A 16,666-nucleotide genomic window follows, 5' to 3' on the forward strand; every position below is an offset into this window, starting at 1 on the left:
TTTCGATTAGGCTAAAGAAACTAGCAATATTTTATTCACTAAACAACCCAATTCTACACTTCCCTAGGATTCTGGTGAGAGCAAATTAATGGAAAATCGAAATTTATCCCCAACAACATTGCCTAAAGACCCTTAGTTAATGTCAAAAACCTGCAATGTGAACTTCTAAGTGTAGAATTAGCATTTAAGTTAAAATACACGTTATTGCAGACTACATCCCAAATTGGACTATCACACTTTTTTTGGTACGCCTAAAAAGTGTGATAAAAGTGCACATTTGCCTCGGATCGTCTCGACGTCTTCGGTGCACTTATTCCTCCATTTACAAGGAATAAGTGCACCGAAGACCTCAACTCGATCCGACGTGTCCCTGCGCAGCAATCACACTTTGAAGGTGTGTGCACACTATTGTGTCAGTCCAATTTGGGGTGCAGTCAGCAATAATAAAAATGAAAAAAATGCATTGTGAACTGGTTTTCGTCACATAAAAATTATTAATTATTAATTCCCACCTTCATCTACGAATCTTTAAGTTTAGTTCAAAATGACACGAACAATTTCCTCCATGATTAATTTTAGTTCTGCATCGAACAACCCCACCGCCGTGGAGTCGCTGCTATCGCAATCATCGCCGAGCCGACGTCGCATCGCATCGTCATCTGTCAAACGCCGTCGTCGTTCGTGTTCGAAGTTTCACAAAAAGGAAGAAAAAAGTCGAAGCCGGACTCGGTGGAAAGAGAAAATCTGCACCTAAAACGTTCAAATTCGGTTGTAAAATAGTTCCCATTCGGTTCAATTTTAGTCGATAAGTGTACGCGCAATCCGGATCATTCCGGAAAACCAGTATTCAACGCCGGGGAACGGAGCGAAAACGGTGAAAAACTGCAGGCAAGTCCGTTGTCGCCGCCTTCGATTGGGTTCGTGAAGTAGAAGGTGGTGCTCCATTTTTGTTTTGTTGATGTACATTGCGCCGCTGCCCTGCGATTGTTCGATGGGGGGGAGGATTCCCTAACCTAAGATTCCGGCTTCCCGAATCAGTGGGAACGGATCGGATTTTGACCGGAGTGTTTGTTTTACGTTCTTTTTTTAGGGATCTGTGAGTTTCCATTTTCGGAAAGGGAGGAGCATTGTCTGCTGACCGCAGGAATCGAATCGGGAGTCGAAATCGGACGGGGGATGTCGCATACAATTTTGCTGGTGCAGCCGGGTCGCAATCCGGAGACCCGAACCTACAGTGACTACGAAAGCGTCAACGAGTGTATGGAGGGCGTGTGCAAAATCTACGAGGAACACCTGAAGCGGCGCAATCCGAACACGCCGACCATCACGTACGACATCAGCCAGTTGTTCGACTTTGTGGATCAGGTGAGTTTGAGAGGGGGAAAAATGGTTGAGTTGGGGTTTGCAATGCTGAGGGTGACGGGTTCGATTTCCGGTCGGTTCAGGTATCGCAAGACCTGTTTGCAAAGCTGGCGGGTAAGAAATACTTCACTCAAATCGATTTATCCGATGCTTGTCTACATGTAGAAGTCACAGAAGAGTCCAAGAAGATGCTATCAATCAACAGTCATAAAGGCTTGTTTCAATTCAATCGGATTTCTCCTAATGTCAAGACGGCCATCGGAGAGTTCCAGCATATCGTTGACAATATGATAATGGGTTTGGAGGACGTTAGCAGATCCTTCAAAGCCAGGCGAATCGGATTAGTCACTAATGTGTCGAAGACAAAGTACATGATGGCAAAGAGCTCCAGGGAGGAATCACCGTGCACGCCACCCCGAATTTTTATCGAACATGGATGTAATCGAGGCGGTTGAAGAATTCGTGTACTTGGACTCACTGGTGACCGCCGACAACGATACCAGCAGAGAGATTCAGAGGCGCATTGTGGCAGGAAATCGTACTTGCTTTGGACTCCGCAGAATTCTACGATCGTATAAAGTTCGCCGTAACACGAAGTTACTATCAACAAAACGCTGATTAGACCGGTCATCATCTATGGGCACGAAACATGGACCCTACGGGCAGAGGACCAACGCGCCCTTGGAGTTTTAGAACGGAAGATGTTGCGTACCATCTACGGCGGAGTGCAGATGGAAGACGGAACTTGAAGAAGGCGAATGAATCACGAGCTGCATCAGCTGCTGAGAGAACCAACCATAGTCCATACCGCGAAAATCGGGAGGCTACGGTGGGCGAGTCACGTCATCAGGATGTCGGATAGCAACCCGTCTAAAATGGTTCTCGAGATTCATCCGACCAGTACAAGAAGACGTGGTGCGCAGCGAGCTAGGTGGGTCGATCAAGTGAATGACGATCTGCGGATCCTACGCAGAGTGCGGAACTGGAGACAAACAGCCATGGACCGAGTGGAATGGAGACGGCTACTATGTACAGCAGAGGCCACCCCGGCCTCGGATCGTTATGTGAAGCAGACGGTGTCCTCATGTTCCTGGATCGTATGATTGTACCACTGTCTGCAAAATGCAGTTCTCAAGCAATTGTACGCAAGGCGCCCCGGAACGCAGAGAATGAAATCCATAGCGAGAAGCTTCATCGTCATCTAATAGCTTCATGTCGTCTAATAAGAAAACAGAAAGTAGCGTGGAACAAGCTCACCAATTTATCTAGCATCCATGCTAGCAAAAACTTTAAAATTAACTGTTTATTCAGAAAACATAAAAATAACATGGAATGAGCTCACCAATACGTCTAGAATCTATGTCAGCAAAAGCTTATAAACTGTTGCGTAGTAAAACAGAAAATAGCATAAAATTAACTCACCAATATGTCTAGAGCCTTGCTAATCCTCATAATCGTTGTTTACAGTTTCTTTTTCGCACCCAAGTGAGGTACAATCATGCGGTTTTCAGCAAAGTTGTTCAGCAGGCTAAGAACTATCTGGCAATGGCATCTTTGGTTCGTGAATCGTCCGCTAGGTGGCGCCAGGGTAAAAAATCTTCAATCTTCCATATCTCAGAATCCTGATAAGATAGAATGATGCCGTCTTCAACAAATTTCTTCAGCAAGTTAAAAACTGTCTGATAGTTGAGATAGTTTGATTCGTGATTTATTCGCTAGGTTATTCGCTACACCGTCTTTGATCCCCTGCAGATAAATTTTGTCACCCCACAATATTGCTCCGTTTTTTCTTCCGGGAATTTCTACAGGAATTCTTCCGGGATTTTTTCCAGGAATTTCTTTAGGAACTCCTCTGGAAATGTCTCCGGGAATTCTTCCGGATTCTTTTAAGGGTTTCCTCTAGGACCCACATCAGGAACTCCTGCGGAGATTCCTTCAGGAATTCCTTCGGTAATTTCCCCATGAATTCTTCTAGAAGTTTCTCCAGGAGTTCTCCAGGAATTCCTCCGGATTTCCTCAGAGAATTTTCACAGGAATACTTCCATGAGTTTCTCCGGGAATTACTCCATGAACTGATCCGGGATTTTGCTCAGGAGTTCTTTCAAGAATTTTTCCGGGCTGGATTTCTCCGAGAATTTTTCTAGGAGTTCTTCCAGGAATATCTCCGGGAATGTCTCCGGGAATTCCTTCGGAAATTCATTCAGAAATTGTCCGGGAAATCCTCAAGAAATTCTTCCAGGAATTCCTCCGGGAATCCCCGCAGAAATTCCTCCACGAATTTCTTCAGGAAACTTGCGGTTTTTTTTTCCAAAAAAAAAATCCACTTGGAATTTCTCCAGGAAGTCTTCCTTCAGGGAATCTTCCGTGACTTTTTCAAGAAAACCCTCTGAGAATTTCTCCAGGAACTCCTCTGGGAATTTCTCTAGGAATTCCTCTGGGAATTTCTCTAGGAATTCCTCCTTTGTTTTCTCAAGGAATTCTGCCGGGAATTTCTCCGGGAATGTCTCTGGAAATTCTCCCTGGAATTTCTCCAGAGATTCCACTAGGACTAAGACTCCCATCAGCAATTCCTCCGATGATTCCTTCAGTTATTTATCCAGGACTTTTTCCGGGGTTATTTCCAGGAATTCTTTCGGGTATTTCTCCAGGAATTCTCCCGGGGATTCCCTCAGAGGATTCCTCTAGAGATACTTCCAGGAATTTCCTTCGGGGAATTTCCCTTCGGAGAAGGAGGATTGCATGAAGAATTTTCCGGAGGAATTGCTGGAGAAATTACCGGAGGAATTCATAAAGAAATTTCCTGAGGAATTCCTGGAGGAAATCCTAGAGGGATTCTCTGAGTAATACTTGGTGAAATTCCCAGAGGATTTCCTAAGAAAGTCCCCGGAGGAATTCCTGGAGGAAGATTTTCAGAAGAAATCCCCAAAACAATTCCTGGAGGATTTCTTGGAGAAATTCCCGGAGACATTCTCGGAGAAATTCCTAGAGAAATTCTCGGAGGAATTCCCGGAGGTATTCGTGAAGGAAGTCCTAGAGGAATTCCGGAAGAAATTCTCGAGGGTTTTGTGAGAAAAAAAAATCACAAAAGACTTCCTGAAGAGATTCTTAGAGAAATTCCCAGAGGATTTTCTTGAAAAAAAAAAACCTAAAGTTTTCCTTAGAAAATTCTCGGATATATTCCTGGAGAAACTCCTAGAAAAATTCCCGGAGAAATTCCTAGAGAAGTTCCTGGAGAAATTCCTATAGAACACCCCGGAGGAATTCCTGAAGAAATTCCCGGAGGAGTTCATGGAGGAATTCCCGGAGGCACTCGGACGAATTCCTGGCTAAATTCTCAGTGAATTTTCCGTAGAAAATCTTGGAAAAAAGTCCGGAGGAATTCCTGGAAAAATTCCTAGAAGAATTCATGTAGAAATTGCCGAAAGAATTCCTGAAGGACATCCTCATGGGAGTCCTAAATGAAATTCTGGGGAAATTTCGGGAGGAATCCCCGGAGGAATTCTTGGAGGATTTCCTAGAGGATTTCCCAGAGAAACTTCTGGAGTATATCCTAGTAGAATTCCCGGAAGATATTCCTGAAGAAATTTCTGGAGACAGTTCTTGAGGAATTCCCAGTGGAATTCTTGGATAAATTCCCGGTGGAATTTCCGGTAGAGTTCCTGCAGAAATTCCCGGAAGAAAAAACGGAGCAAATAAAGCAATATTTTAGGGCGACAAAATTTGTCTGCAGGTAGTCAAAGACGGTGTTAAAGTATTGCCTCTTTTACCACCGTCTACTATCCTGCCAAATGGCTCTTAGCTTACTGAACAACTATGCTGAAAATGGAATACTTCTTGTTTATTAGGGTGTTCATACAAATATTTTCTTAATGCTAGACGGAACCTATCGAATAATATCATATCCAAGGACACCAGATACGTCTTACTTCCTTTTAACTTTCGGAATAATTTGCTGGGCGTTTTCAGATTTTTGAGATAACATTGTTTGAATGTTTTGATTGCTAGTGTCACCTAGCGTCGCCATTGCTGGATAGATCTCAACCTGCTGAACAAATTTACAAAAAAAGTCATGCTTTTAGCTTATTACAGTATAACGAGATACACATGTTTAAATATTATACACAAGGTGCCATCTAGCGAATAAATCACGAATCAAAGACTCAACCAGTGATGGAAAACAGTGAGGAATGCAGCTGAGTAGACACAAACGCAAAGCTATCCTACTCGTGAACAACAGAAGCCAGAATATATTCGCACTTCCTTCATTCGCGAGCTAACGAAGCTGGTCGCACTCGTGATTGATTCGCGAAGCAGCTCTGAACATTTTTCAATTTTGTGAAAAAACGAATTTACACGACCGACAGATTAACTTTTCAGGCACAATAAAGCACAAAACACTACTATCTGATGGATAATTACTTGTTTTGCTATTAAAATCGCACTAAAATGCAATTCCCGCATCTCCACTTGTTCTTCGCGAATTAAAATTCATGAGTGTTTTTGTTTTTGTTTTGCTTCATACTCGTGAAGCAAGCGGGTGCGGATAAACTCACACACGGCTTACTCTCGGCACCGTGAGTAAACCGTTTGTTGCTTTTACACTCGCGAGTTGATTCACGATGAGAGTGTTTCCATCTCTGGACTCAACTATCAGACAGTTTTTAACTTGCTGAAGAACTTTGTTGAAGACGGCATCATTCTATCTTATCAGGATTCTGAGATATGGAAGATTGAAGATTTTTTAACCTGGCGCCACCTAGCGGACGATTCATAAACCAAAAATGCCATTGCCAGATAGTTCTTAGCCTGCTGAACAACTTTGCTGAAAACCGCATGATTGTACCTCATTTGGGTATCGAGATAAATGTGTTTGAATTTTTCAGGCATAATGCGCAACCTAGCGGATAAATCCCAAACCAAAGACTTTACTGTCAGCTAGTTCTGACCTTGCTGAAGAATTTTGCCGAAGAAAGCATCATTCTATCTTATCAGGTTTCTGAGATATGAGGGTTTGCAAATTTCTGACACAGGTGCCGCCTAGCGGCCGAATCGCGAACCAAAGTCGCCGTTGCCAGTTAATTCTTAACCTGCTGAACAAATTCGCCGAAGACACTATACTTCTATCTCATCGGGATCTTGAGATATACGTTGCGCAAAGTATGTGGCCAATTTTGGTACCCCAAGACAATCCGGAATAACTCCGGAACCATGTGGACCAGGCACCCATGTCCCCGGCATCATAAACTAGAAGAGTTTTTCGGAAAATTGTGAAAATTTCATCAAAATTAATCGAAAAACAAAAAAGTTATGACCATTTTTGTGCTTTTCCGAAGGTGGAAAATGTACGTTGGCTGGATGAAGGTTAAAGGTTTAAAGTTCCCGGTGGGATTGGCAATCGTCGACTTCGCTGACGACATTACACTGGAGGTCTACGATGAATCGATCGAAAAAGTGGAATTGGCTGCAGCCCACTCAATCACAGTTGTGGAGAAGTGGATGAGCTTCAGGAAGCTGGAATTGACTCACCACAAAACTGAGGTGGTAGTTGTGAACAATCGAAGGTCGGAGCAGTAAGCGATGATCGATCAGTGTAGGCGTTTACACCATCACTTAAAAGCGCTCCGTCAAATACTTGAGGGTGATGATCGACGATAAGCATACCTTTGGTAGTCGTCCACAAATTACGTAAGGCTGTGACCATAGTGGGTAAGGTGAGATGCGATCGGATGCGATAAGTTATGAGATGAGAAGAGGGATGTTAGTGCATGAGGGCCATAGTGCATGAGGTTTTCAATGAGGGTGCGCATGTTGTTTTCACATCCTTTTTCGCCTATTTCGTGCGCATCAACGACTCGCGTGATTTGATCGATGAAGTCGCTTGTATGTTGAAGCGCTTCTTTGGATGTGGGTAGTGAAATGATCGTTTCATCTATAAGAACGGAAAGATAAAATGCACCCGCTTTTTGTTTTGCGCGGGTCGTTTTGTTTTTGCTATAACTTAGTCAGTTTTGATCCTGTTGCAATAGCAAAGACGACCAGTTCAAAAAAAAAATGTGGTGTAACTGTACAAGATTGAGATTATTGAATTAATTATTTGAGAAAAGAATCTATAGAGGCGCCTCGTCCACATGTTCGACCTGTTCTTGGAACGGGTATAGGCTGAGAATAAAACTTGTAAAATAATCTTCAAGTAGATACCTATACTAAAAGAGTAAACTAAATTTAAAACCCCCACCGCACATACCCCATAACAACACTTGCACACAAGGCGCAAACATCGTTCCCGGCTTATGGAGAACGAACTCCAAGCCGTCCACCGGCAAAAACCATACAGCAAGAGCATGCGAGAGCCAACCTTGCGCAGCTCTCTCTTGCTTGACTCTTCGAAACCACAGGCCACCAGTTCCCCGATTCATGCGAACGTAGTATGTTGTTGCCAAACCAACAGTTTCCTCACTTTTTTGCCTCCGAATGGCAGTGTTCATGCGAATTCATTTCACTCTACTCTGTCGCTCATACGTTCCCTACCCGTCTAGAACCAGCAGCAGCGTTGTCAACGTTTCTTTCCATTTTTCACTTCCCGCCGTGAGAAGTAACGCGTACACGCACGCTAAGCGCAATCGACTAAAGTCTTAAAAATCATGTTAAAAATTTACAGTTTTAGAGTGCTAAAAATTGTATGCTGTATCGTTGTTGGGAAATAAATGATTATTTAACAATAGCTACAACAAAAATATGGAATACCGAACATTGATTTCATAGTATCTAAACTCTTTGTTAACTATGCTTGCCGATCAGGTTCTCAAATGTGTGTAAATGATTGTTAGCATGCTTTTTAGAGCCACACAGCCACAGCCACACATCTAAACGCGAAGAGCTTCTTCAATGAAAAGTTTACATGTGTGTAGCAAAACCAGAAATGAATGAAAGCTTGATCTGGGACGTCTCGGTTTTTCGTTCTACGTAGGCTGAGAACAACTTGCGCAGCCAGACATTCAGGCAATGCAGTGCGCGCTTGTTATGCATTACATCCAACGGGCGCGAGTTTGGAATACGGGGTGCCAAATGTACGTTATAGTTCGTTGGCAACGGTTTCCCAACTTTAACTTCGAGGCCATGATACGAGCTAAAACAATTTATGGAGGTGGAAATTCCAAACATTTGCCGAACAAAAAGAGCATATTGGACATGATGGAATAAAATAAGTATCGTCGGTGTGTGAAGAACTTTGGAAAATGGCTTTCACCGAAAATGGATTTTTCTAAAAGTCCAAGATACCTAACTTCGGAAGTGATGCATTTGATTCGCATTCAAATGTGCATTAGAGCGCCCAAATATCTGTTGAAATACACAGAACTTTGCTTAAATTCGATTTATATCAAAAAAAAAAAAACATCAGATTAGGCATAATCTTCAAAAGATTATTCCGAAGATGTAATCATCAAATCCAAGGTCATGAATAAATTGAAAACTTTGTATATATTTATATACATAAAGAAGCAAAGGTAAACGACGTTCTTTATATAATTATTTAAGTTGAAAATGTGGAAAATATTTTTCAGAAAATGGTATCTTCAACAAACAAGAAGGTAAAAATTAGCTTATGCTAAAAATCACATTACTAAAACAAAAAAAACTAGCAGTATAGTATCAAATAACTCTAAACGTATTTTCTATAGTACAATTGTAATCTGTAGAACAGGTCAGTCTACTGGTCACGAGACGCCTCTGATGTAATCATATCCGCGTGAGCGATGTCTTTATGTATACACTTATTTTTACTTTCCGAACTGGGCTATCTGAGTGTTGATTTCAATTTGAATCAATATGGGACTGTTATACTGATTTTCGGCATTAAAACATTACTTGATTGTGCTGACTTCGGCAAAAAGAAACAAAAATTCGGCAAGTATGTATTATTTAAGGGTATAGGTTTTTTATTACAAAATTTTCGGCGATATCTACGAGAAAAGATGTCTCTAATAAGTATACAATATTCATCATAAGGACTGTATCGTTAATTATGAGTACATCTTTGAGGCCCTGTATTAAAAAGAAAAAGTCTTATTTTGACAACTGCTGTGTGTTTATGTGTTGCTAGCGTTGTAAACAAAAGATAACCTTCATTAACCCTATCCCGCCCATGACTTCTTTTAGTGTTTAAAAATAGTTTTTATTATTTTTGCTCAAAATGGTAGAACAAAATCTTATTTTCTAGGCCAAAATTATCGTTTAAGGCTATTACAACTCAAATATGAGGTGGTGCTCTGGAGCACCACCAGGCATTTGAAGACCTTTTTTTCATGATTTTTCTCGTTAAAAATGGTCAAAGCACAGGATGCTTCATTTGACAATCCAAGAAAAGTACTTTCCGAACCAGTTTTATACAAATTTATTACAATTCGAGACAAGTTGTTCTCAAAAACTTCAAACTTTTTGCCAACAGAATTCTAGAATGGGATGCAAACAATGATTACATTGGAAAATTGCTTATTTTTTGCACGCCATGTGCCCAGTGGTGCATATATGCACCATGCATATTGTATCAAATTAAGAGTTTAAATACACATTTCAGATCTTTTCAACGTATGACTACACAAAGAAATAGTAAATCTGCTTGGGAACTATTTTTATTTCAACCCATGAGGATAACTATGCCATTGATTAACACGTCAAAGTTTGTCATTATTTTTTTGTCGAAAAAATAGCTTTTCGTGAAAACTTTTTTTGACAAAAACATTGAATTTTTATGCGCATACTTAGTGTAATGCTTTTAGATAGACAACAACATGTGAAATCATGATTTACAATTAAAAACATTCAAAAAACTTCACTAGTTTCAGAGATACAAGGGTTGAAAGTTATGGTGCTCTACAGACACCATGGGCGGGAAAGGGTTAAAAGTTAAAGTTTTTCCTCAAGTGGAGCAACGCGAGTGTTTACGGATGAGAAGCGAGAATCGATTGTGACCAGGTACTGCTATGAAAAATGATTATCGCTAAGAAAATTAGCAAAAGTTGGAGGTGTTAGCGTTTTTTCTGTCCAAAATGCTGTCAAACGAATCGGTATGCATAACACACTGATAGACTCACCCGGACGCGACAGAAAACCAGGTGCGTCCAAGTCAAATTTGGACAGCAAAATTTACAAAATCTTCAGAAGAAAAAAGGAGGTATTCATCATAGATTGCACAAAAAAGTGTGGATCGACTATTGGTATGGTTCAGCGCGCCAAGGAGCGAAATTCCCTGAAGACTTACTCAAAAACAGAAATGTCCAAAAAACAGTCAAATTTTGGCGGATTATGTGAAAACTCGGGCTCGGAAACTGTACGACGATGTTTTGAGCAAAAATTACATGTGCATAATTATGGATGATGAAACGTATCCCTGGGCTTGGATTATATCTTCCAGGAAGCTTTGATTTCAGGCATGTGGTCGATGGCCTTTGCAGTAATGATTAGAATAGCTGAATGTATAATCAATGGCAAACAATTCTGTAAGAATCAGATCTCCAAGTCATCTGATATAGTTATACTGATCATGACGCTGCATAGTATATCGAACATTTGTCGAAGTCATTTATGTGCCGGGAAAATATAATTCCAAGTTGGAGAGAATATTACAAACTGAGGGAGGGTTATAGGCCCAGTCAGACCCCTGAATGGGCAATGTGGGTTAGTTTATGGGAATGCCATTGAAGGTTTGTAATATTCTCCGAGGCTTTCGAAATCCAACAGGGCGCGTCCCCGGGTTGCGGATAGGGGGAAAAGGGAGATTTTTCACATTTGTACTGTAATCAGCCAATGTGGTATTATCTCCTATGGTGTTGTAGTGCGAATGAATGATCTCATTCTATGGGAATTCGAACCTTGTAATGTATTGTTTATCAACTTCAATTTTCTAAGCTTGATAAGGTTTTGAAGACAAACATGAGATGAGAGAATTGCCTAATAGGAAAGTCACATCAGCAAAGCTTTTACATATGCAAATGCTATCCATGGGGTCATGTCTAGCATTTAATATGTATGGCAATGACTGATTCTTACCTAGCAGGGGTACTACAAGACCACGCGGACAATTCGATTAAAGGCTTAATTGGGGATAATATATTTTCCAGAACTGAAGGGACATTTTTTCCGGGGTGACTGGCGAGTCGGAGAGGGTAGAAGTTTCCGTTTGTTATAATTGACAAAATAAACAATCGGGCGCTTTTTCTTTCTATGACTTGCTTGGTATTTTGTGGATTATTGTTTTTTTGGTTTTGGAAGGTATGCGATTCACTATTGAGCCTTAAAATTATTTTGCATCTGAATAGCATTGATATCGTCAAGTCTGCACCAACACCCTAATCCCACACCAAAATACCCTTTTCCTATCCCATGGCGTTTATGTGGTCAGCAAAGACTATTCAGCCATTACCCCTCCTTATCATCGGCTTTGGACTGACTTGCGCTCTCATTGCCCCACCAAATGCTGCAAAATGAAAATGAAAATGAAAATAATTATGGATGATGAAACGTATGTCATATTGGTCAACAAGGCACTTCCAGGGGCACAGTTTTTCATTGTGAAGCGTGGAACTGATGTTCCGAATTCGGAGAAATCGATTTTTTTTGCAAAAAGTTGGGAAAATGTATTAGTTTGGCAAGCAATTTGTCAAAGTGGTGTGAAATCATCACCTTTCTTCACCGTCCCAAGTATGAACGTCGAAATATACCGGAAGGAATGCCTCCAGAAACCAATTCTGCAACTCATCTGAAAGCACAAAATTCCTACATTATTTTGATCCCTGCCATTATGCGCGTGACACCTTTTACTGGTATGAAGAAAACAATGTCCAATTTGTGGAAAGGGCAATGAACCCTTCAAATTGCCCGCAAATTAGGCACATTAAGAAGTATTTGGCTTTGATGAAAGGGAAACTACGGCAAAAGGATAGAGGTGCATAGGACGTCATCAAATTCAAGAAAAACTGGGCCAACCCAAGCAAAACCATCGACGGAACGGTTGTTCAAAACCTTATGAAGAACACCAAGAAGAAGGTGCGAGAGCTAGCAAGATCCACGAAAAATTAAATATAAAATGATACCATGGGCTTTTCTGATGGTCAATAAACAATGTAATTGAATTTGCTTTACAAAACAAATAAAACTTTTTCAGATACAGCAATTTTCAGGTGTACTCTTAATTAACGATACAGTTCAGGTAAAAGAGTATCAATCGAAATTGATGTCACACTATTTTCGTTAAGGGATCTTGTTTTGCCTGACAAAGAAAAAGCAGAACTTTTCAATCAGAATCCTTTTAGCAATTAAGTTGAATACCATAAAACCACCAAACATTGATCACTTGATAATAACAAAATTATGCTGTAAAAAACTTAAACGATTTGATGGAATACTATTTTATATGTAATGAAATATGTTATTTTGCATAGTGATCGATAAACAATATGATAAATTTTTATTACGTCCGTTCCATCAAAATGCATATCATGTGAAAAAGCATTGAGTTATGTTTAAAAACAACAACATATTAACGCATTTTATATTACCTACTAGCATCCCCAACACATTAAATCCGCATTGCTTTACATACACAACGAGCGCAATCATAAAATCCATACCCGACAAGCGTTCTCTTGCGTTCACATGCGTCGAAGCAGCTCCATCGCATCTCCGCACTCATCGCAACTCATCTACTATGTACGGTTCATGCGTTCTGCATATAGTTTCCACAGAGTGTGCTTCGACGCTTATCCGATCTCTTATCTCTTTGCATCGCACCTCAGCCACTATGTGCTCAACGTAACGCTCTATGGAGAGGGGGGAGAGTATGGCCGAGCGTTACGTTTGTTTGTATCGACCCTTACAGCGATTAAGTGCTGTCGTGGTGTCGGTCTACTGGGTTGGATCCGAGCCTGCGGTTGGAGGAAAGGGGTCCCCGGTAAGGGCCGGGGCAGGTAGATACCCTACTGTCAGCAACCTTCTGGTGCAGCTGATAGGACCTGGAGAGTAGTGATACCCTTACCTTCAGCAGGATCAGATCTGGTTGCACGTATGCATCAGTTCCTGATGTCTGCAAAATAGTTGGGCGCGGGCGTGGGGTTTACCCTGCCCGCCTTCTTGGTGGTTCCAGAGAGACGAAGGGTTTGGCTACCATAGGTCAGACTTTCTGGCCAGAAAGTCGAGCTGCCCCACGCAGTTAGATTGGCAGGACGCCAAAAGAGACCTCAGGTACCCGAAGGCTACAAGCAACCATAAGTGGCACCTTGGCTTGTCGAACTTGTGTTTGGAGCTGTTTGTGGATGCTGACTGGGTTGCCGGCAACCACCGTGACTGGAAATCGAACACCGGTTTCCTGATTCGTTTCGGAGCCGATTCTCATCATCTTTTAATCGGTTCTGGCAGGATGTATTCTAAGGCCGTTCTGAATGAATGCGTCAATGGCGAAGCAAACAAATTGACTGGATTTCATAACAATCGTCAGTAGTTTCTAACATATTCCGCTCCTACAGCGCGAGCACCCTAAGGATCACGTTGAGTTTATTGAAAGTTAACACAATTTTTCAAAGTACCTCTCAGTAGTTCTTTTCTATATCTTGTTTTCTATCACCCATAAACATGGGAGAGTTCAAAATTCACAATAAGGATGATTTATTTGACTAAACAAAAAAGATGTTTTATGGTCAGTTCGAATATGCTACGGGGCAAGAAGAGCACTTCATTAAAATCCCAATATTTTAACAATAAATTGGTCATACAGTGATTGATATAGTTAACTTTGTGTATAGCTATGGTATCACGTTCTAAAATTATCATTTTATTTTTCGATTATTGAAAAAATGCGGTTTTATAATACATTATACAAAATGACCCGAAAATCAATAAACGATTATTAGGTTGCTTATTTTTAGATATTTACTCAACCAAATAGTTGCAGAGGTTACGGAAACCAACGGCACTATTCAGTGGATTACAATAATTTCAAAATATTTTCTATATTACCATCAAGGGTGCTCATCTTGCCCCACTATAGATAAATAACTAAAATTGAATAAATTTTAATGTTTGTTTTTAGAATTAAATTAAAATGCTTTGCAGTAAGCTAGTAATGTTGGCTGATAACCAGAATAATGGTAAGAATTTGATTCTGACATAAAAACCTTATTTTATTCTGATGATTTCTTATAAGAAAATGCTAAAAATCCATGCTATTGACTTATTTGACGATATTTTTTAATTCGTTCATTATGAAATACCTTTTATCAGGTTTACAAACAGGATGAACATTATTCTAACGGATTATGAAGTTGTTTGGGCAAAATTCATCTTAGAAGTAGTAAAACGGAGGGGTGCTCATCTTGCCCCGGGTGGCCATCTTGCCCCGTCCTACCCTATGACCCTACCTTAAAGACAGTTCTTCTAATGTTTTTTTTTCTGTTTAACTATTCCAGCTAGCGGATCTGAGCTGTCTCGTGTATCAAAAGTCCACCAACACGTACGCCCCGTACAACAAGGAGTGGATCAAGGAAAAGATATACGTCCTGCTGCGGCAAGCCGCGGGGACCACCGACTAGAGACCGAGGGAGGACGAAAGACCCTCTCCAAACCACACCCACACACTCTACGTGTCCCGGGGAAACCGGTGAACCCGGCGAACAAAATCGTTTCAAATATTCTACTAGTGTACTTCCCCCCTACATATTATTCATTTCGCTCGTGGAAAAGTCTTATTTCTACACAGTCATAAGTCCATGAAAAATAAAACGCTATTTTACCATTAAAATGGAACCCTTTCCCTATCTGTAAAACTATCTATACCAATCAATGCGACAAACATTGAACTTGAAGATCTTAACTGAAACTGAAGGACATTTTTAGTTTGGACCTAGGACAGAGACCGAAACTCTCACGAAGAAGACGCGAACCTGCTGCTGCCCGTCTCCCAGCCTCGGAGGAGACAGACATACCAAGACGAAAGGAAGATGACGAATAAGAAGAAGTGGAAGAATGGAATTCTTTGTATTTAATTTACTGCATTATTTTAAAATATTTTTTTTTTTTGCTAACATGAAAAAGCAAAACAAGAAAGAAGAAGAAGTGTTCAAGTGAGCATAATTATAAATGGTAATTAAAAGAAGTAATAAAAAGCTAAGGTCGAAAGAATGGTGATGAAAACTACCTACTACCGCGTATGAGAATTTGTAGAATCCGAAAGCATTGATAACGCGAGCGACGTAGTTGCCTGCTGGCCTAACCTTCAGCTGACACATCAATTTCAAGTTCGGTACGTACCTAGCTCAGCACTTCCCGCGTAAATCGAGACGAAACAGAGAGGTACAAATTGCGCTAATTACCGTAATTACCCTTCGCTGAACAAAAAAAAAGCTCACTGACTGTCATCAATCTCTCGTCGAACAGGGCGGGTCAATTGCCTAGTAGAAACGCACGTCAGTCTCAAATGGGACAGATATGCGACCAACAGGTACTGCGACATGCATTGTCATCTCGTAAGAAACTTCTCATCCCAACCAACGATTTTCAAGAGCCTGCAGCACAATTTTTGCGTCTCCTCGAAATTTATTTCTTTGTTGTTTGCAATCAGCAGCGCAAGCGGAAAGAACGTGTTCTTTCCCGTCCACATAAAATATACTTATCCATTGAACTTTTTTATTATGTTTAACACTTCTACCAATTATCGCCCTCGTCGACGACGACCGTACCTCATTTATGTAACCGATGCCTCGTTGGTGCGGTTTCCACTTCATATTCGATCTCCAGGTGGGGTTTGCGCAGTTTCTTCGGTTTCTTCTTCGTTGCGCTGGTGCTGGTGCTGGGTCCTTGCTGAGCGGCGGCTTTGGTCGACGGTTTCGTTGCTTTCTTCGGCAAACGGGGTGTGACCTTCGGGGCGATGTCCTGCAAGGAAAGAAAAGGAAAAACCGATATGCTTAGTTGATCCATGATCAGGGTTGGATGTTTTACTTTCAAGATTATAGTTGTACTAGTTAATTTGTGGACGCAGTAGCGCCCGTGGTAAGTTTTTTTTAATATAAACGGTTTATCTGTAATTCACGCTTGTAGATTTTAAATAAGAAAAACATTACCTTTTTCTACGTTTTGATTAGAGTTTTTTGGTGAATTCAATGCAGCTTATATTTACATCTGAAAATACTTCGGAGAAGTCACCGGACAGACAAACAGCGCTATCTGTGTTATTTCCAGTAACTGCTACATTTGGTTGTCTAAGAGTGACAGATTATTTTCTGCATTAAAAAAAATCTAAATTTTCAGCGTCTGTTGT

At 40.9% G+C, this 16,666-nt stretch overlaps 2 protein-coding genes across 3 annotated transcripts in view; one reads left to right on the plus strand and one right to left on the minus strand.

Annotated features, from left to right (window-relative positions):
* The window catches only part of LOC109405109 (protein MAK16 homolog A), a 100,338-nt gene that overhangs the window by 32,762 nt on the left and 50,910 nt on the right, over nt 1-16,666 (minus strand). The window contains exon 3 of one of the 2 annotated variants that reach the window (XM_062844225.1): nt 16,089-16,281. In XM_062844225.1, the coding sequence (XP_062700209.1) occupies nt 16,090-16,281 (192 nt within the window). In that variant the 3' untranslated portion in view covers nt 16,089. Of the gene's footprint in view, nt 1-15,903; nt 16,282-16,666 lie in introns of those variants that run through there. The other variant, XM_029855224.2, reaches the window with a different exon arrangement.
* Nucleotides 676-15,546, plus strand: LOC109405106 (enhancer of rudimentary homolog). Its single transcript, XM_029855225.2, has 3 exons — nt 676-888; nt 1,091-1,365; nt 14,820-15,546. The coding sequence occupies exons 2-3, from the start codon at nt 1,177-1,179 to the stop codon at nt 14,940-14,942; spliced, it is 312 nt and encodes a 103-aa protein (XP_029711085.1). The 5' UTR covers nt 676-888; nt 1,091-1,176; the 3' UTR covers nt 14,943-15,546.

Source organism: Aedes albopictus, chromosome 1 (genome assembly GCF_035046485.1).
Source record: "Aedes albopictus strain Foshan chromosome 1, AalbF5, whole genome shotgun sequence".
NCBI lineage: Eukaryota > Metazoa > Arthropoda > Insecta > Diptera > Culicidae > Aedes > Aedes albopictus.

Excerpts from the sequence above, each read along its gene's own strand:
- LOC109405106 (XM_029855225.2), top strand. The coding sequence starts at position 1,177 with ATGTCGCATACAATTTTGCTGGTGCAGCCGGGTCGCAATCCGGAGACC. Across the intron at positions 1,366-14,819 it reads TGTTCGACTTTGTGGATCAG|CTAGCGGATCTGAGCTGTCT; the intron begins GTGAGTTTGAGA and ends TAACTATTCCAG.